General features: G+C 45.6%; 1 protein-coding gene across 4 annotated transcripts in view; it reads left to right on the top strand.

Moving 5' to 3' along the window:
• The first annotated feature begins 543 nt into the window (after positions 1 to 543).
• The window catches only part of TRIM24 (tripartite motif containing 24), a 44107-nt gene continuing 24525 nt past the window's right edge, over positions 544 to 20125 (top strand). The window contains exons 1-2 of one of the 4 annotated variants that reach the window (XM_077339806.1): positions 544 to 1128; positions 19929 to 20047. In XM_077339806.1, the coding sequence (XP_077195921.1) occupies positions 804 to 1128; positions 19929 to 20047 (444 nt within the window). In that variant the 5' untranslated portion in view covers positions 544 to 803. Of the gene's footprint in view, positions 1129 to 19063; positions 19230 to 19928; positions 20048 to 20125 lie in introns of those variants that run through there. The other 3 variants (XM_077339805.1, XM_077339808.1, XM_077339807.1) reach the window with 3 other exon arrangements.

The following is a 20125-nucleotide window of genomic DNA, read 5'->3' as shown; positions in this document are numbered from 1 at the left end:
AGCCTCACAGGGCTATATGGTTAGGAGGTCTTCACTCTGTCATTGTCAGGGGGGCTTCATACTTCGGTGGCTTGTGGACTGCAAGAATGAAAGAAGAAGCTTTCCAAAGCCGCCGCCCCCCCCCCCCCCCGGGAAGGGGCTCCGCTGTTACAGCACAAGGAATACACCAGCTGCGCTCGGCGAAGCCCCCAGGGATCCTTAAACGGGGGCAGCCTGTAAGGGATGTTCCCCAGATGAGAATCCGCCGCTCCCGGCTCCCCCGAGCTGCAGCGGGGCTCCCTGTCCTTGGTCGCCGCTTCGAAGGAGCCGCCCGAGGCGCTGAGTGGCCCCGGGGCTGGAGGCGTGCGAAGGCGGGGCCCCGCAGCCGGCGAATCGGCGCTTCCCGCGCTGCAGCCCGGGGCTGGCGGGGCACGGCCTTGGCACGGGCAGGCGCCGCCCCCTGCTGCCCTGGCAGAGAGCGCCAGCGCGCCCGGCCGCCAGCAGCTGAGCTCAGCGCCTGCGCTCAGCCGCCTCCCGGCTCGCCCCAAGTCCCACCCTCGCGGCGGCGGCGGCGGCGGCGGCGGCGGCGGCAGCGGCGGGACCGGCTGGGCAGCAGGGAGGGGAGGCGAGAGGAGGGGGCTCTGGGCGACCGCCCGCCCGCCCGCCCACCCGCCGCCAATCCTCGCGGCGCGCCTGGCCCGGACGGCCCCTGCGCCCTGCCTGCCTGCCTGCCTCGCCCCGCGCGGCCCCCTCCAGCTGCGGCGCTGCCGCTGCCGTCCCCTCCGCCGGTGAATGCGCGCTCCGCCGCGGCCGGCCCCGTCGCCATGGGCGGCGAGAACGAGGCGGAGAGCCGGCAAGGCCCCGCCGACCGGACCAACGGCGAGTCGCCGCTCAACCTGTTGGACACTTGCGGCGTGTGCGGCCAGCACATCCAGAGCCGCCAGCCCAAGCTGCTGCCCTGCCTCCACTCGCTGTGCCTGCGCTGCCTGCCCCCGCCGCACCGCTACCTCATGCTGCCCCCGCCCGCCGCGCCCTCCCCGGGCGGCGGCGGCCCCAAAGACGCCCCCCTGCCGCCGCCGCCGCCGCTCCTCCAGCCGGCCCCGTCCTCGCCGGGCTCCGCGCCGCCCTCGCCGCTCCACTGCAACCCGGGTAAGGCGCCCGCGAGAGGGGTCGGGGAGGGGGAAGGGGGCACAGCAGCCGGTCCCTCCCCGCCAGGGCCTGGTGGACAAAGAGGAAGGCGCCGGGGCCAAAGCTCGCTGGGCGTCTCTTTGTCATGGGGCCCGCCCCCTACGCCCCCCCCACCCACCCCGGTCCAGGGGAAGCGCGGAGGGGAAAGGCATCCTTTTGTCCCTGTACTGGGGGTGGGGGGCTCGAGGGAGATGGCTGAAGCGCAGTCCTCCGCCTAGGCACGCTTTCCTGGGGGCTGGCTGACTCGCGAGTAGAGCAGGCGAGGGCAGGCATGAGCTCCGGAGAGTTAGGGAACTGCGGGATCGGATGCATCAAGTGTGGAGGGGAGGGGGAGGGAGTCTGGGGGGTGCGCAGCAGCAGGAGCTGAGGTGCAACAGGAAAAGGGGGGCCAGCGGGGCTGTGGAAAACAAATAGGGGTTGGGTTGCCTCCAGGTGGGATGTCTCTATACTCCGATGCCAAAAAGGAAGGCTTTCCGTCTCTCTGCGGTGCTTGGCTTAATGCTGCTCTAAAAGAAAGGTGTGAGACTTTAAATGCGAATTGTTGTGATCCTGTCTGTTGCAAGAGAACGAGGAATGACTGCAGCTCCCATTGTTTACACACGGCATCCTGTGTTGGAATAAATGTGAGGCAGGAAGTCCCGGCTGATGCCTGGCCTCTGAGCCACAAGTCCTTAATAACAGACTGTGGGTCAAGCATTTTCCCTTCATGGTCTTCTGGCTCCTGCTTTTATTCACAATACTGGGACTCCTTCTGACGATGCTGTGGCTGTTAAATCAGTATTACAAAAGCAAAACTCGACCAGCAGTGATTCTAGGTCGTGCCTGTGTTATATTCTTAGAGTTACTGGAACGAAGGCATTTGGTGAGCTTCATTCAGGAATGTCACCTTAAGGCTTCCATAGGTACTTCTGGACAACAATCGGCTCAACTGACTTCTTGTGATCAATTACTAACAATTACTAAAAATCACATGTGATTTTTAAAAGTGGAGATGCACCCTAATTTACACTTCTGAGTTGCCCGGATTGAGTTCATAACAGTAGGCTACAATGCATGTTTAAGTTTGCCTAAAGTTCAAAGTACTGTTTGCACATTGGCATAGATGTGGCCAGAAACTCAGGGGGAATGCTTGCTGGACTTGACCAGAAAGATCATGGAAGATGTTTGCGCATGCAGAAACACAGCTCGCCTGGCCTGTCAGCTAAACATGTCAAAAGGTGTTTATTGACTCAGAACAGAATAGCCATGGAGATAGGCAAAAACAAAAGACTAACACACTTATCTGGTCTTGTGTAGATTAGAAGTTGCCCAACCTGTATCAATAGATATTGTGTGTTGTGACAGAAATACAAATGTGTCTGTGAATGGCAAGAATGTCCAACTTCACAGAATCCAAGATATAGTTCAAAGATTAGGGGTGAAGCCCCTTGTATCAGGAATACAACAGGCGCTAGAGTGTGGGGGTGATAAAAGTAAGTCAAGGTGTTGTTGATTCTGGAAGGACACGCATGGGCGTGTTGTTTGGGTTGTGGTTGCGTGGCTGGGCACGAGGGTGTGTGATTGCACAGGGTTGTGGCACAGACAGGCACTCCGGAGACTTTGCAGGTCTTAGAACAATGGGTGCTAGAGCTTGGCGGTGGGAAGAGGAAGAGGAGGAGTTGTCCAGTCTGTAAGGGCATGGGGTTGAATGTGTGTGTGTTGTGTGGGAGGTTATGGTGGCATGGTGACATATGAGGGCATGGGTGGGGAGAGATGGGTGTAAAGAAGCTGTGGTTTGGAATGTTCGTTCAGTGTGGGAGAGGACTCAACTTTGGGAAGTGTGGCATAGTGGTTACAGATGAGATTTCAGGAGCCATGTCTTCAGATATGTGAAGGGAAAATCAGACTGGACACTCTTCTTAGGGGGAGATTACAGGGCAACCAATTCCTCCACATTCAACCTCATTTCCTTTCTTGTGTGAATTAGGCCACAGACATCGAAATGCCCCCTTGCCCTAATCCACATGGGTTAGTCACAGTACACAGGTGTCCGCCCTCCTGCTTCTGTCTCCATTTTTTCACTGTTGATAAAATGTTATGTGTCCACATGCTTCTTTCATGGTTGCCCCTTAGAAGAAGAACTGGATTTTTGTACCCTCCTGTTTACTATCCAAAGGAGTCTCAAAGCAGTTTACAAACACCTTTTCCCTTCCTCTCCACACGATAGAGAAACCTGTGAATGAGGTGGGGCCGAGAGAGGTCTGAGAGAACTGGAACCGTCCCAAGGTTACCCAGCAGGTCTCAGGTGTCTCTAAGCAGTTTGCAATCCCCTTCCCTTCCTCTCCCCATAACAGACACCCTCTGAGGGAAGTGGGGGCTGAGAGAGCTCTGAGAGAACTTGGACTGGCCCAAGGTCACCCAGCCAGCTGCCTGTGGGAAATCAATCCCGGTTCTCCAGGTTAGAAGCCACTGTTCTTTAAATATTACTCCACAATGGCTCTCAGAGACCAACTCTAGAGTTGCTCTTGTCCCTCCCCACATGAAGGCCAGGCCTAGGAGGGCTCTCCCTCCAATTGGCTGACTCTCCTTTCCCCACATCCTCATTGGCTCTGGTCGCCATCTGTTGCAGGGAGGCAGTGATCCCTTGCAGTGCACTTACCAGGCACCTGCCTGCTCTGTCAGTGGTCTGAGGCAAAGGGAGCAAAGTCATTGGACAGGACAGTTAGGGGCAGGAAATGCAGCCTGATTGGGCGGCCGGCCGGGCAGCCACTCAGGTGACAGGACAACACAGGCAGGAGCATTCATTGGCCCTTAAATTGTAAGGCCCAAAGGGTCACTAGTTCTTTTATTATAGTTACAGATGGGGAGTATTAAAACTCCACCCCTAAACAGTCTAAGAACTTATTTGCCCCCCCCTTTCTGTGATCATATAATCTAAGCTCCTTATAAGGAGGAGGCAGCAGCCTGAAAGTTGAATGAATAAATAAGGTTGATTTTAATTGTAATCATGAATTTTAGAGTTTTAAAACCTATTTAACAACTGGTGTATTTTCACATTTCCTTGCTTGTGACCTTCTTAGTTTTGGGGTAAGATCGTTTTTAAGGGCTCCTGTAATAGCTCCTTGAATTCTATATGTAATAGTAATTGATTGTCTAATTTTTTGTTGATTTAGTAAATGTTAAGATGCAATGGTTTTAATAAAAGTTTTACATGGCTGCAGAGATTCTCTGATAGTATTTATTGACTTTGTACTAAACCAAAAGCAAAACTAAAATTGTTGTGGTGTGCCTCGTCCCCAGGAATTAAAGCAGTGGTTCTCAACCTTCCTAATGCCGCGGCCCTTTAAGACCGTTCCTCTTGTTGTGGTGACCCCCAACCATAAAATGATGCAAATGTTCTTTCACAACAATGAAACTGAAACTGACCAATGGCGTGAAGATCCATTGTTCATGATTGCATATAAATTGTTTTTTCCCCCGGGGGTTTCTCATATCAGTTCTGCCTCTTGTCCCACCATGCCAATCTTGCTCTTTCCCACTGCTCCAGACAGACGAACACTCTATCTCAATCTACCCCGCAAGGCTGTTGTGTGGATGAAATGGAAGAGGAGCGATGTTGGCCACTTTGGTACCCCCTTGGAAAGAAGGGCAGGGTACAAACTGAGTAATGAAAACCAATGATTTGGAAGAACAAAAATGGAGTCCAGGAGGAGTGACAACAGTGGCTGTGCCCCCCTGGGCGGGTTGCTTGCCCTGCCGCAACCCCCGTCAAAGGGTTGTTCAACCCTCAAAGGAGTCCTGACTCCCAGATTGAGAACCTCTGAATTAAAGGATCTGATATAGGGAAACTAACAAGTTGCTGAAATTATTTTAAGTGTGTGCTTATATCTGAATCAGGCCTAACCAAAGTCATCTGGAACAGTGTTCTGCTCCTGTCCTTACAGTAGCCTCCAAGACTCTTATAGCAGTCTACAGACAGCTTTGCCCACACCAAATAATTTTCAGTTATAATACCTCCTTTTGATTTCAACAAGGAAGGAGACCATGAGATTAGGACAGGCTTTCTCAACCAGGGGTTCATGAAATCCTGGTGTTTCTTGATGGCTTTGGAAAGGTTTCCCAAATGGGTGGGAGTTAATTAATTTTTAGTGTGTTTTTTAATTTGTTAAACATTTATCAGGTGATATGGTCATGTCAGCTTGCCCCCCCCCCCATGGCCAATGATGGGCCTGGAGGGGCTGGGAGGTGAGTATATACACAGCTATGTTTCTCAACCATATTCTGCATAATTGCACCAGTTCTGGGGTTTCAGGAATAAAAATGTTGAGAAAGGCTAGATTAGGGTAACAGGTAGGATCCAGAAACCAAAGGCTTTGGGGTCTGAGAGATGGCTTTGATCTACCTTTAGTCACATTGAGAAAGGGACAGTATTTCCACTGAGACAATACTGGGTTCCAGCTAGTAATTTTGGATCCTATTGATCAGGTTCCCTGCCCAGAATATCAGCCTGGTCTGATTTAACAAAAGATTGAGCAGAGCTTGATGACCTTCCTGGGTCTGTGATTAAATTACCAGGGTGGCAAGCTGGACTGACAGAGACAAGGAGATGGTTGATGGGCCATTTAAAAGAGATCATAAATACAATGAAGACACTCCAAATAAAATGAGATCAAAATGCTTGCTGGGTGACCTTGGGCCAGTCACACCCTCTCAGCTACTGTGAGGGCCTATTTCAAGTTCTAAACAAGGAAGTTACACGGTGTAAATACATCAAACCCAAAAGCAGATTGCAACACTGTGTTAGGCAAAATACAAATTCATTTATATTATTATTATTATTAGGAGCTATAAAATGCTACATGATATATTTAGCAGAGATGTATAACTTTCCCCAAACTGCACATTGCATAACATCAATTGGACAGTCGTCTCCTCTGTGTTTCTATTGCTTAACATTTGGGTGCTGCAAGAGTTGATCAAGAATGGCATCCGAAGTATAAGAGTTCAAAAGGCGGAATTCCGGATAAAAATCTGTTTCAAAAAATCTTCATCAGTTTTCTGATTTAATTGTTTTTTATAGTTGAGGATGATCAGGTCATTGGTGCCATGTTTATGGGGGGGGGGGAGCTGTGGCTCAGTGGTAGAACATTTGCTTGGTGTGCAGAAGGTCCCAGGTTAAGTCCTTGTCATCTCCCTGGAGGACCCTGGAGAGCTGCTGGAAGTCAAAGTAGACATTGCTGACCTTGATAAGACTAGTGGTTTGATTCAGTATAAAGCAGCTTCATCAATCCAGGATAGCACAGGAACAGTGTGGAAGGGATCCTGAGTAGGGCTCAGAGGAGGACTGAGATTTAAAAAAAATATTATTTAAAAAAGAGAGTGGAGGCAGTTTGATGGAGGGAGAAAATCAAGGAGCAACAAAGTGGTTTGAAGAGGTTAGGATGGCAAGAAAAGAATGGTTGGGGTCACAGAAGTTAACAATATGCCCCCTCCCCACACACAAGCCACGTCAAAGCTCAGATACAGCAGTGCAGTTCCAGGGTTGGCCTTCTGGGTCCAGTAGCCTATTCTTGAGGTTTTGGTTTTAAGTTTGGAAAATGGACAACAAGGTTAGCCTAAGAAAAGAACAAGAGTCCAGTAGCACCTTAAAGACTAACAAAATTTGTGGCAAGGTGTGAACTTTAACGAGTCACTGCCCTCTTCTTCAGATAGACTAAGTGGGTCATGGGATTACATTTTCCTTGTTGATTATTAAATCAAGATAAGAGGTATAGTTATGCTAGATGTTATGGGTGGATTTCTCTAGAGTCGTTGAGTATATTTCAGTTGTCAGAATCGCTGGTTGTTCTAAGGTATTTTCCAGAGACGATCTCAAGGGTCACAAGTCTATCTTGACATGAGTTTTACATTTGAGGTAATTATTTATGATGTCCTCAGGAGTTTGGCTTTGGAGTTCTAAGTCCAGCTGTAAAATATGGAATCTCACCATAATGACTTTCTATATGTGTACAGTATCACACAGAGATCCAAGGGAACATAGTAGGGAAAGGGTGAGAAAGACAAGAGTTTTAGATTCAGGCGTTAGACTGAAGCAGCAGATGAAAGTTTGACTCCAGTGGCATCTTTAAGACCAACAATGTTTTATTCAAAGCCTGTTTCTAAGAATGGGCCTTGAAAGGGTCCCCTCCCCTGGCCCCTGGCCCCTGGCCAGGCAGCTTAAGGTGGCTTTGGGCTGCAGCTTGCAGCCAGATCAAGGGGGTGGGTAGGGGCTGGACAGCTTGTTAGCAGGCCCGGGACAGTGCTCCTTAGCAAGCAGTCAGCAGGCCAGGAGGCCCTCGTTAGGAGGCCCAGCCTAGCAGGCCCTCCACCACAACCCTGTGCGTAGGGCCCTCTCTCCTTACCTGCTGCTGGCTCCAGGCACTGAGGTGCCTCTGAGAGCAAAGAGGCTATAGTCCAAGGACAAAGGGCAGGAGCTGCAGGGGCAGGGCCAATCAGGGTGCAAGCTAGCTGCACCCTGATTGGCCCTATTCCAACTTGGACAGCCGGACACATTCCACCCCCCAGGCTGTTTCACAAATATATAGAGGAACCATGGATAAGGATAAGCTTTCATGTACAAGCACACTTCTTCAGTCTTAAAGGTGCCACTGGACTCATATTTTAGTTTGGTTTAGGTGAAATTTTTCTGCTAAATGTGTTTAATTTGGGAGGAAACGCATATAAGTTTATAACAGTTGGTTTCACTTTTTCTTGTGTGCCATCAAAGTGAGGCTTAAATACAAAATTGCTGTGGGGAAGTGGTGCAAAGTTGGGAATTAAGAAAAACAAGTTAGTATATTTTTTACATACCCAGCTACTTACTTAGAACATTCTTTTGATTCTAAAATCAGCCCTGTGTACATTGTTCTTTAGAGAGAGATGTGGTTGCGTCATTGTAAGCTGTTTTCTGAATTTGAAAACTGTACTGTAAAACTTTGATAGTGTGGTGGGTGGAGAAAAAAAACAGTTAACACCATACAATTGGCAGTTAACACCATACAATTGCTCTTTGGACTATAAATAAGGTTTTGTTTGTTTATTTGACATACTTTTAAAAAACGAAGTCTTTCTTCACCCGAAGAATAATTAATACATGGAATTCCCTGCTGCAGGAAGTGGGCAGCTACAAGCATAGCTTCAAGAGGGAATTGGATAGACATATGGAGCTGAGGTCCATCGTGGTAAGGCAGCAAACATACAGTCTGAAGCTCTGCCCATCAGGCTGGGAATCCAATCCCAGCAGCCAGCTCAAGTTTGACTCAGCCTTCCATGTTTCCAAGGTCGGTACAATGAGTACCCAGCTTGCTGGGGGTAAACGGTAATGACTGGGGAAGGCACTGGCAAACCACCCCGTATTGAGTCTGCCATGAAAACGCTAGAGGGCGTCACCCTAAGGGTCAGACATGACCCGGTGCTTTTTATAGATGGAGCACTATGACTGGGGCAGTGATGCTCTGCATCCTTGGTGCATGGGGGGCAACAGTGGGAGGGCTTCTGGAGTTCTGGCCCTGCTGGAGGACCTCCTGATAGCACCTGGGCTTTAGCCACCATAAGACACAGAAAGCTGGATTAGTTGGGCCATTGGCCTGAGCCAACATGGCTTTTCTTATGTTCTTAAATATCATTTTTCCTACTAAATTCTTCTATCCCCCCCCCCCAAAAAAAACATACCTTTGCACCATTCCTTATTAGGCTAGTATTACTCCATAGTTGTTGACTGTAAACTTGATGTCTTAAGTCTTGTTGCTCTTCTTCACTTCCCACAGATGGCAAACTACATGATCTACTGTTACAAGTTTATCCTTTCCCCTCCTTTTCCCACCTCTATTTTCTTTGTTTCAACTTTTGTGCTGAGAATAGGAACCTTTTAAAGCCTGTTTTCACAGGCTGTTTTCACAGGCTGATCCTTTTACATTTAAACAAAGCTGTCAACAATTTTTCCCTACACAGAATTTCTTTTTGCAATCACATTTATGTCTTTTTAAAGGTAATGGTATCCCCTGTGCAAGCACCGAGTCATGTCTGACCCTTGGAGTGACGCCCCCTAGCGCCCTCAATACGGGGTGGTTTGCCAGTGCCTTCCCCAGTCATTACCGTTTACTTGTCTGCATTTTTTTTTACATTTAAATAATTACTGCTGCCCAGACTTGATTGCCTTGTAAATGACCTTGACAGTAACATTTATTTCCTTCTTTCTTTAGATGTACTGTAGACTTGCTCACAAGTTGTAGGAAATGTTGACTTTTATTAAGAACACCCCAGGCATTAACTAAAATGATCTCTGAACAAAACTCATTTCAGCACTGAAGTCTTAACTGCCAACCCCCCCCTCAATGCCATATGGGTCTGTCTTAAAGGGGCAGCAACATAGAGACAATCAAACTTCCAATTTGCAACAACTATTATTCCTTGTCACTGTGAGGATCTTCAATTATTCAGAAAAGCAAACTCAAGATTTCATTTATTGAGTAAGAAAGTACTCTCATCAAAACATTGTTGAAACTGAGGCCAAAGATACGGGTCTTCACACATATCCCAAACCCTGCTCCCCCCCCCTCCCGTGGGAATCCAGGAAAGGGGGAGAACATGAAATAGCCATAACACTCAGATAAGGGAATTCAAGGCTCCATGGGGAAAGGAGGAGGGAAGAGAAGATGGATCGGTTAGAGGTGAAAAGGAGGGGAAGGTAGAATGCAGGAAGGAACATCAGGGACCATAAAGAAAGCAAAGGAGATAAGCTGCCCCCAACCCCTATAGGGCTGAGTACATGCCTACCTACATAAACATCACTTAATAATGGCAAAAACAACAGGATTCTGACAGTCACACTTGCTCAGTATACATGTATGTGCCTTTCATGAAGACAGTGACAGAGGGTAGTCTAGTAGCACCTTAGACTAACAGATTTTCTGGGTATGAGCTTCTGAGAACAACTTTCCTTGGGTATCTGAAAATCATTTTGGGCTCTAGGGTGCTACTGAAATCTAGCTCTTCTATGTGTGTGCATACATTTGTTTTTAAGGATAAGAAGAAGAGTTGGTTTTTATACCCCACTTTTCACTACCTGAAAGAATCTCAAAGCAGCTTACCATCGCCTTCCCTTCTTCCCACAACAGACACCTTGTTAGGTAGGTGGGGCTGAGAGAGCTCTGACAGAACTGTTCGGTGAGAACTGCTCTGACAGGAATGTGACCACTCGAGGATCACCCAGCTGGCTGCATGTGGAGGAGGAGGCTGCTGCTCTTAACCACTATACCAAGCTGCACCATGCATTCACTTTACAAATTAAACCAGGGAACAGTATTTGGGTTTTCAATGGCGTGTTCATGTATTGTCAGTGGGTATGAATCCACCCAAGGTCCCGGTGCTTCAGAAAGTGCACCTGGCATCAACCAGGGGCAGGGCCTTTTCGGTCCTGGCCCCTACCTGGTGGAATGAGCTCCTGGATGAGCTGTGGGCTCTGTCAGGACTCTCTGAGTTCTGCAAAATGGAACTCTTCCGCCAGGCATTTGGTTGAGGCCAGGTGGGAACCAGGTTTGTTGAGGCCAGGTGGGTGTTAGATCTGATCCTCCCCCCCGCCCCCGGCTCCCACTGCGGTGGTAGACTGTGCCGGGGGCCTATTTCTACCTCACAGCTGGTACATATAAAGACTGATGCCTGGAATATGGGGAGCAATTTTGAAAGTTATTAGTATACTGTCATCTTGCATCTGTATTTGTTTTATATTGTTTTACAGTTTTTTGGGGGTATTTTTATTGATACTGCTTTGTTTGTGAACCGCCGTGAGCCAGTTTCTGGGAGCAGAGATATAGAAATGCAATGATAAATAAATAAAATACAAATATTGAATGAAACGTGATAATTATAAGTGCACATATAAAGACAGTCAAATTTACACTGTACATGGATTGTACATGTGTTCACTGCAACGTGTGAATACGGCTTATGCTTTCATCTTTTTGTAATTTGGCTGCTTTTGTGTCTTTGTGTGATATTCCTTTCTTTGCTCATGGCTCCCCCAATCGTTATCTCTAATCTTTTTTTCCCTTACAGCAGCTGTAGTTTTTCAGATTGTCACTTTCAACTGTAGCAGCCTCCAGTTATTTCTCTTGTTCTCCCCTGCTATCACTGCCAGGGCGGAATGCTTATTTCTTTCATACCCTGCATAGCCGTTTTCTTTTTCACTTCCTGGTGTCTGATGAGACTGGATAGTTTTCACATTTGTTGTGTCATCAATGTGGAGTTTTTGTTTTGTTTTTTAAAAAGAAACCCGGCTCTGCCATTTGTTCTGTTTTGGTGCCTATCACCATAGGGGGCTCCCATTTTACTAAAACATGTCGGACCAGAAGTGCAGTCATGAATTGGGGCTGCCTGGATTTTATACAAAGGGACAGGAGCAGAAGGCATTTCCACTCTCCCAAGGGATCTGATTTGTCGATTCCACCTTCCTGCTGCTGCCTGTCCATTCCAAGCAGTCTGTTAGAGTCTCCTGATGCATAAGAACAGCTTCTCAAGTTTTGGGTACAGCAGCTTGCAAGGATAGATAAGAAAGCCATTTTCTGCAAACAGACCTCCACTCATTATTCTATAGATCCAGCCTTGTGCTTTTAGAAATTGAAACATTTATATTTTAGAGTAGCGATCCCCAACCTGTGGGCCACGGACCACATGTGGTCCGTGGACTAATTGGAGGTGGGCCGCGAAGGACACCTTCTCCCCCCCCCTGGCCCTTTACAACACACTTCGGGTGTCATTGTCTCCCATCACTCCCAGATGGGACTATCTCGTTGCAGAGAAACAAGCTCAGGGCTCCCATTGATTTGTAATTGTCATGAGTTAAAATTTCCATGAAAATAAAATGTTCCTTATGTTCATTGTTGTCGCGTGTCTGTATCTTAGTTTGAAGGGATGTTTAAACATTACCACCCTTACCTCTCACAGAGAGCGTTAGGGCAGTGGATGAGAGTAGAGGAGTAAACTACCCCCCCCCCACCGGGCCTCAGTAAAATTGTCAAGCGTTGAGTGGTCCCCGGTGATAAAAAGGTTTGGGACCACTGTTCTAGAGGGTTAGCTGTGTTAAGTTTGTTTCAGTAGAATTAAACAGGAGTACAGAAACGCCTTAAAAACTAACAAAACTTATCCTAATATAATTAATGAATCAGAGCTCACTTCAGATGAATGAAATCCATTGCACAATTCTGTTCCATTATTATTTCTGATTTCTTTCAACGGAAGACACACGTGTCCTTCTCTGAGATGTGTACTTTCTTGGCTTTCTAGCCAAACTGGACAAAACTGAGGGGGATTGTAGTAATCTTTTAGGACATCCACAGTGTCAAATTTATTTTATTTATTTATTATTACAATCGATATACCACCATATTTTCTAGGAGCCCGTGGCGGTTCACAGAATAAAACATTAAAATACAATAAAACCCCATAGAACCCCAATTTACAATAAAACAAGCAAGTGGTCAAAACACAAATAATCTATCCCATCCCACCTTGTTCAGACGGTTCAGATGGAGGCAGAGTCTTCTTCTACTAGGACAGAAAGGTAATTAAAGACCCCTATATTTGTTACATATTACATTTATAGGAATGCAAGTTTATGGGAAAGATTCCACATAGTACCGCAGACAGCTGGTCAGCAACTTAGCACAAAGACAGTAGCACAAGGAACAGACAAAGGAAGGATATTTGGTGGCAGGACAAGGTATCTGGGCAGGCAGCAGAAGGAGAAGCTTCTTGGACAGGTTAAGATTTGGAGAACAACAGGCAAGCAGAAAAGGACAAGCTGCAAGGAAAAACTTGGCACAGTTGGACAGGAATTGGGTGGATAAATGAAAATTTATTTATTTCCAGCCCCTGTCCTTCAGCATTCTGATACCTCACACATCTATATAATCCTAGTAGCTCCAGCATACAGTCGGGGGTCTTCCGCACTCGTTCAAAATAGCACAATGGTTACAAATTGAAATTGCTACTGTTTTGCTGTTATGCTGTTGCTGTTATGGTTTGCTGTTATGCACAACGTCGTTGACAATTTGCAACACTCCTGAAACCGATCCGCAAAAAGCGCTTTGTTGTAGTGCTTTCAGGGAAATCCCAAAAAGTGGATTGACCCTCCGGAAAGCGCTACACTCTTGCAACCAATCTGCAACACTAGCAGGAAAGTCCTGTGCGTTACCATTGTTGCGGTTTCTGCAAAGTCCCTCCCCCTGGCTCTCTCCTCTGATCTTCCAGCGAAACGATCGCCATTTTTTTTTCTCGGAGTGAGTGGAGATCAACGCACCGGCGAGCCTTCGTTTACCCAGCGAGGCTTCCCCGGCTGCAGTCCCTCCCCAGAGCTGTTTTAAGTTACCAAGCACCAAGCACCACACAGCCCTGTTTGCTACAGTACAATTTCAGTACAATTTCGGCACTGTATTTTCGGCCGAAAATCGCGCCCGTGCGGGGGGGGGGTATTTTTTTTCACTCGGGGGAGCGTGGCAACGATGAAACGGCAGCTCAAACACCACCTGCTACCTAGATGCGTCTCTCCGTTGCAACGAATCTACGCAGATTCGTTGCAACGAATGTGTGTGTTTTTTAAACCTTCCTTAAAGGGAAAGGGGCTTTTTGGGAGCATGATAATGGCTGCCCATTTGCTGCTTGATGGCCAGGGGCGGGACACAGCTCAGCAATATCACTTCCTGGCTAGCGATTTTTGCGGAGACTGTTTGTGGGAAACAATAGAAATGCAGCTTGATTCCACTACAAAGCCAGGTATGCATAACGACGAATTCCACTATTTAAAGTGGCGTTTTTTCGTTCCGCAACCAATTTGCTACATAGATCCTGGTGTGGAATGACATTCAGTGAAAAAAGCCCAGAGCCTTTCTTCCCATTCCTCATAAGGAGCATTGTACTCTCATTATGTCCTTATTAGGAAATATTGTCTGCCTTGTAAAAGTGAAACCAACAGAGGTAGATACTGCAATAATGAAACAAAAACAAAACTGAGGAAAAAATTAAAGTGAGCTGTTCAGATGGAAAATGTTTCATTTTCATATTATGTCATACTAATTAAAGTGCTCAGGGCACTGCAGGAGCTGAATCAGTTCTGCAGGGCCTGTAAGATGGAGCTGTTCCACTAGGTGTTTGGTTGAGGCCAGGCTGGGGTGGAGAACGGTAATGAAGGTCAACCCTTACCTCTCACAGGACATCTAGTTGGACCTGGACACTGCAGACGTGGGGGGAGGGATTGGATAGAGTTGGGGTTTCTGATTTTGGAGGGGGATTTTAATTGTAGATTGTGTTAGGTATTGTTGTGAGCTACTGTGAGCCAGCTGGCCTGGGAGTGGGGGCCTATGAGACTAATAAATAAATACAATTAAAAATAAAATTGAAATGCCCCTTTTTTCAGAATTAATACTTAAATTAATAATTTAAAAACACACAACTAATTACTATTGCACTAGAATTAATTAGGGAGAACGCATGATGGAGCAGGATATGCAAAAGTACTTAATACTTCTAAAGACTGACTTACTGGTAGCACTTAAAGTGTTCAAGCCTGGAGGAAAAACAGTCTTGAATCTCTTGGTGAATTCTAATTGAGCACTCTTGCGTTGGATTCTTCCTTTGAAATTAGTTTTCAGGAACTAGTCTTCAGGATACTTTAGGAAGCTTTGGGCTGATCCTGCATTGAGCAGGGGGTTGGACTAGATGGCCTGTGTGGCCCCTTCCAACTCTATGATTCTATAACACAGTAACTTTATTTATGAAACGGTATATATTTGAAGATTAAAATGCCCCCTAACTTGTTTCTGAAAATTGTGATTTTTAACACAATTTTGTCCATTTAATATTTTGCCCAGAGAATGGACCTGTTTTCCAAACAGGCTCATTTTGTGCCATGTGCATCCCTACCCTCAGCTCAAAATCTAGTGGAACTCTGTGCAACACTCTTTCAAATTTCACTCCTTTCCAGACAAAATGATCAGTGATGGGGTCACAGTTCACTGCCAGGTTTTGGAAGTTGCTCCCGAAACTGGTGAGAGTGGAGGAGGAGTTAAGTTTCGCCTACCTGCCATACCACCTGTAATGGCCAGACAGGCAGGGTCAAGCCACAAGGTCTGTTACAGCTGATAAAACCCTCCAATTCCCCTGGTCTGTCATCTCAATTGACTTCATTACAGATCTTCACTAAACTTGTGAAGATAAATGTAAATAAATAAATAAAATAAACTGGGGGGTATCCTTGTTGAAGGAAACCTGATGATGTTCTGGATGTTATTGCAGGAATTCATTGACTCCAAATAAAGAACCAAATGGCTCTTGCAAGTAGTTCTGGCTGCCTTTTGACAACTAGGTGTAAAAATGTAGATTTTGCTTTGTTCTAACTGTCTTTTGAAGATAAAAGCCCCTCTGCCTGGGAATATTTTATGTAGAGAAGAAGATGCATTGGTGGGGGAGGGGGTTGTGTATATGTACCCAAACCAGTTATTCTTAGCAGTATCTTTCACAATACTCCAGATGTACCCTCTTGGACTTGATGAACAACTCTGAGCTCTTTTCTAGGAAGAATGTCTCAGTTGTCTTGTCTCTTTCGAGAGAGTAGCCTTTGATTGTGGCAGTATTTGGATGTCTGACACAGTTTACTAATTTAACAGAATTAATTTTTGCTATATATTCCCACTGTCATATAAGGAGTTCTCAGTCTGAGGAAGAGTGCTTGCACTCAAAAGCTCATGCCCTGAATAAATCTTTGTTGGTCTTAAAGGTGCTCCTGAACTACTTCAGACCAACACGGCTACCCATTTGAATTTATCCTCCTGGGTTGGTGACTCTGATGATTCATTGTTGTAAGTGAGGCCATTTTACCTGTAGGGCTGTTTGTAAGCAAGGAAAGGTCTGCTTACTCAAGGCTTTTGAAAAATAACTATCATTACTCAGGATGGACTTCTGGCCATTGATGTGTTGGACTGGATTCAACTGTGAGTTGTAGGTGACAACCAGTAGTGTCCAGCTGTTATCTTTAGCCTGTCTTACAGCAGGCTTTTTCTGGGTACTAGAAATAGCTTGACTTTGTCGATCTGTTTCTCTTCTTCATTAGGTGTGTATTGTAATCCTAAGAACAGCAATAATGAGCCTGGAGAGGAGGGGAAGGGGAGGAGCCCCAGTTGGGCTTGTACACAGCTATGCTTCCCAACCCTATTTTGCATGGTCATGCCACTTCTGGGGTTTCTTGAAGTCTGAAGAATGTTTCAGGGGTTTCTCAACAGTAAAAAAGTTGAGAAAGGGTGATATAGTCATGACAACAGGTGGGTGTTCAATATTAGGTGGTATTTATGCACCCATAAGTGCATAATGGGAAATGTTTGGGAGTGCTGGGGGGGGGGGACACACTGTTATACTGTAAACATATCCAACAATTTAATAATTGTTCTGGCAGAGATTCTTATCTGTGGGATCTACATCAGACATTTCTGGTATTACAGGACCTACCTGATACAGTGAAGAAACTGATCAGCAAAACCAGAATGTTGCCAAGAGTTACCGTGCTATAAGACAGGCCAAATCAACAACAGAATACCACTGTTGATCACATACAGCTTTCAGCATCACCTGCAGCCTATGCTTGACAGAGACACTGTGTCACACAGTGTTAGCCTTTATTAAATGCTTTGGGCTTAACAGGTCAAAGTAAAGAGACCCAACCTCCCCATATCACCCAGATATCTATGCAACACATTAGTTTTTTCACTTGCCGTCTTGTTACCTTTAGTAATTGTAATGACGGGTATTTATGGGTTTTATTGTGTTTTTATTCTTTTATTGTGTAAACCGCCGTGGGGCCATTTGGGAATGGCGGTATACAAATTTAAATAATAAATAAATAAGCAAAAGCCCGATATTTTCACATTTACCTATCTGTAATGCCCAGTGGCATGGATCTCAAGGCTGGAAGAAAGCAGGAAAGTTGCCAGAAGAACTGAGAGCTTTCCTTATAGTCCCCACCTTTTAAGCTCTTTCAGTATTTGTTCAGTGTCCAATTACATTCCCCAAATCAATGCCTGATCATGCTTGGAACCAGTAGTTTAGAACTAGTGGTCCAATTGAATGATCCAAGCAGGGCAGGCCTCCTCTGCCCACCCCATCTGGCAAGGAAAGTCCCCAAAGTTACATAAGACACCTGACCATATATGGGCAACTTTCCCCTTCTTGAGGTTATCTAAGCATTGACGTCAATGTAAATCCCCCAAAAGTTCAGTTGAAATTGGATTTTCCATTTCCCTGTTTGCCTCTTACAGCTGGCATCTCACTTCACCTTTCATTCCAGCTTCTTTGGCACTATAGATAGACCTTCCACACCTGCATGTATATGTGTAGATAAGTGTACATATATGAATAGTTTTAAATCGCTAACTGATTATATGTCTTTATCAGTTTAATAAAAGATTCTTAAGAACTCCTCCTGATCCCTTTGTTATAAGCTGGCAGCCATCGAATATTTTATAAGTTGGCAGCCAGCAAATTCTCTCCAAATCACTGGTCTCAATTATAAATGAAATAATTCAATATCCTTAGGGCCAATATCATTGTTCCTGATCATCCCAGCAACACATACAAGTCTCGGGGTGGGATATACATCCCTCACTGAGAAGATCAGAATGATATTCCCCTAAAGCTTTGTCACAAACAACTTTTTAAACCAAATGAAACTGTTTTCCAAGTCAAGTGGTAGCTACAGCGATGTTCTCTAGAAGGATGTTCTCCAGGTGGAGAACAGGCCTTACATAAAGTAGATATGAGCAACTGTGGTTCAGAAGGAAAACCAGCCTCTAGTCAGAACTGACAACAGGCTCTTGCAGACAGCCCATGGTCAATACTGACCGTGTCAGGCCTGGTCTACAACAGGCATTGGGAGACAAAACTTTTCTTGTCCATAGACAGTTTCCAACCTTCACCTGCAGCCTACAGAACAACTTCTGTTCCGCAATAGCACACTTCCTAAAACAGGCCTTGAGACCAGTTCCTATAATAAACCAGGATGCCAACTCTGATAACATAATCTCCAGACTGAACAACACCAGCCACACCAGCCATGGTATCTCTGGTTTATTCACTTGTTCACCTTCTGATGTTATATATATCATGTGTTAACAATGCCCTTCCATTCTCTACAGTGGACAAACATGTCAGTCCCTACACAAACAAATAAGTGGACATAAATCTGAGAGCAAGGTCATGACACTCAAAAGCCAGAGGCAGAAGACTTTAATCATCCAAGCATTCCATTGCTGGCCTATGAGTGGCAGAGCCAAAGAGAGAAGCTCCAAGAGACTGTAGTACAAGATTGCTGACCCTGAGTTCATTTACGAATTTGGACCAAACTTCCCAGGGTGAATAGGAACATAGGATTCTTATTTCACTGCATTGCTTTCTGCCCCTAAACATATCATACTTTCAGCCAGGTGATTATATTTTACATTGTACTGCCATATCTTGCCTGCAGCATCCTCTCACTTCCACATCGGGGATAGAAGGATGTATGGCTCTCCATTCCTCCTTGTATCAGACAAAGGGAGATTTGACTTTTGAAAGCTCATTCCTCCTCCCACCCAATCGTATTGATCTCTAATGTGCCAGTGGATTAAAATCTAGTTATATTTTTTGTAATAACTCTTACAAATATTCTATGCCTACTATATAGATTTTTCTGACTCTCTCTAAAAATATAGAGAGAGACTATCTGGAAATCACAAGGGATATTTTTTCAGTTGTGGATTGTGACGAACAGGTTAGGTTCATCCTCACCCTAACAGCAAACAATGAGAGCTGGAATGTTAGGAGAGAGACAGTTGGAAAACAGCAGTTAAGAGAGCAGTTGAGAACTGGCAGCTAGGGAGTTGACAGCACAGGAGACAGTATGTCTGATTGAGTAAAGCTGAGGTGAAGATCAGCTTAAATTCAGCTGACCAAAAACAGTTGATTTGACAAGAGTCAAGATGCTGGATTAGGGAAACAGTCCAAAAGTTCAATGGAAGCAAAATGTTGTAATTTCTACTTTACCTTCTTTAGTGTTATGTTAACTTCTTGTTTTGTGCAATCCTAGGGACTGTGTGTCTCAGGGGAAAAACACAAAGTTCTTGGGTTATACATATTTAGGCTGTGACTAAATGGTGGCAGTATGTGAATGGAACACTGTTTGACCGGCCAACCCCAATAACTTTGTGAAGTATTTGAGTGAGGGATGTTATTAAAAGAGGCTAAGCTGCCTTGCCTACTGAAGACCTGAGTTGTGAAATGGAGATTTTAATGGAGCTCTGTATAGATTTTAAGAGATGAGAAGGGTAGTGAGGGTGACAGCCTGACCTATCTGAAACTTGGAACCTGACAGAAAGAAGTAGAGAGGGTGGTAGGCAATCTGTATGAGTGGCAAGATGTGTCACATGGAAAAATATAAATTCTCCAAAGCCCACATTTGCTGTGATCACATCTCTTTATTGCAGAATCTTTTCAGTAGCCAGTTGGTAGAAGGGGACTCACTTAATGGACTCCTATTTGAACAAAACATTTTTGATCAAGAATTTTATTCTATACAATAACTCATTTGATACTATCTTCAGATAAGAGAACAATGTAATTTGTGCTGTTAGCAGATAAGCTCTTCAAGAAATAACTTTCTAAAATATCAATGGAGCACCTCAGCTTTGAACTGTAAGCTTAATAATTCCATTTTTCTTTCTTCCCAGTTGGTGTTCTTCGATGTCCAGTTTGTGGCCAGGAATGTGCAGAAAGACACATTATAGACAACATTTTTGTGAAAGATACTACTGAGGTTCCCAGTAGTACAGTGGAGAAGTCAAATCAGGTGAGTGCGTCTCTCAGGAACTCATGGCAGTAAAGTTTTTCTTTTCAAATCCACACCAGCTAATGAATATGGAAAGGC

This window comes from Paroedura picta, chromosome 5 (genome assembly GCF_049243985.1).
Source record: "Paroedura picta isolate Pp20150507F chromosome 5, Ppicta_v3.0, whole genome shotgun sequence".
NCBI classification, from domain to species: Eukaryota; Metazoa; Chordata; class Lepidosauria; order Squamata; family Gekkonidae; genus Paroedura; species Paroedura picta.
This window is presented reverse-complemented; position numbering and strand designations above follow the sequence as displayed.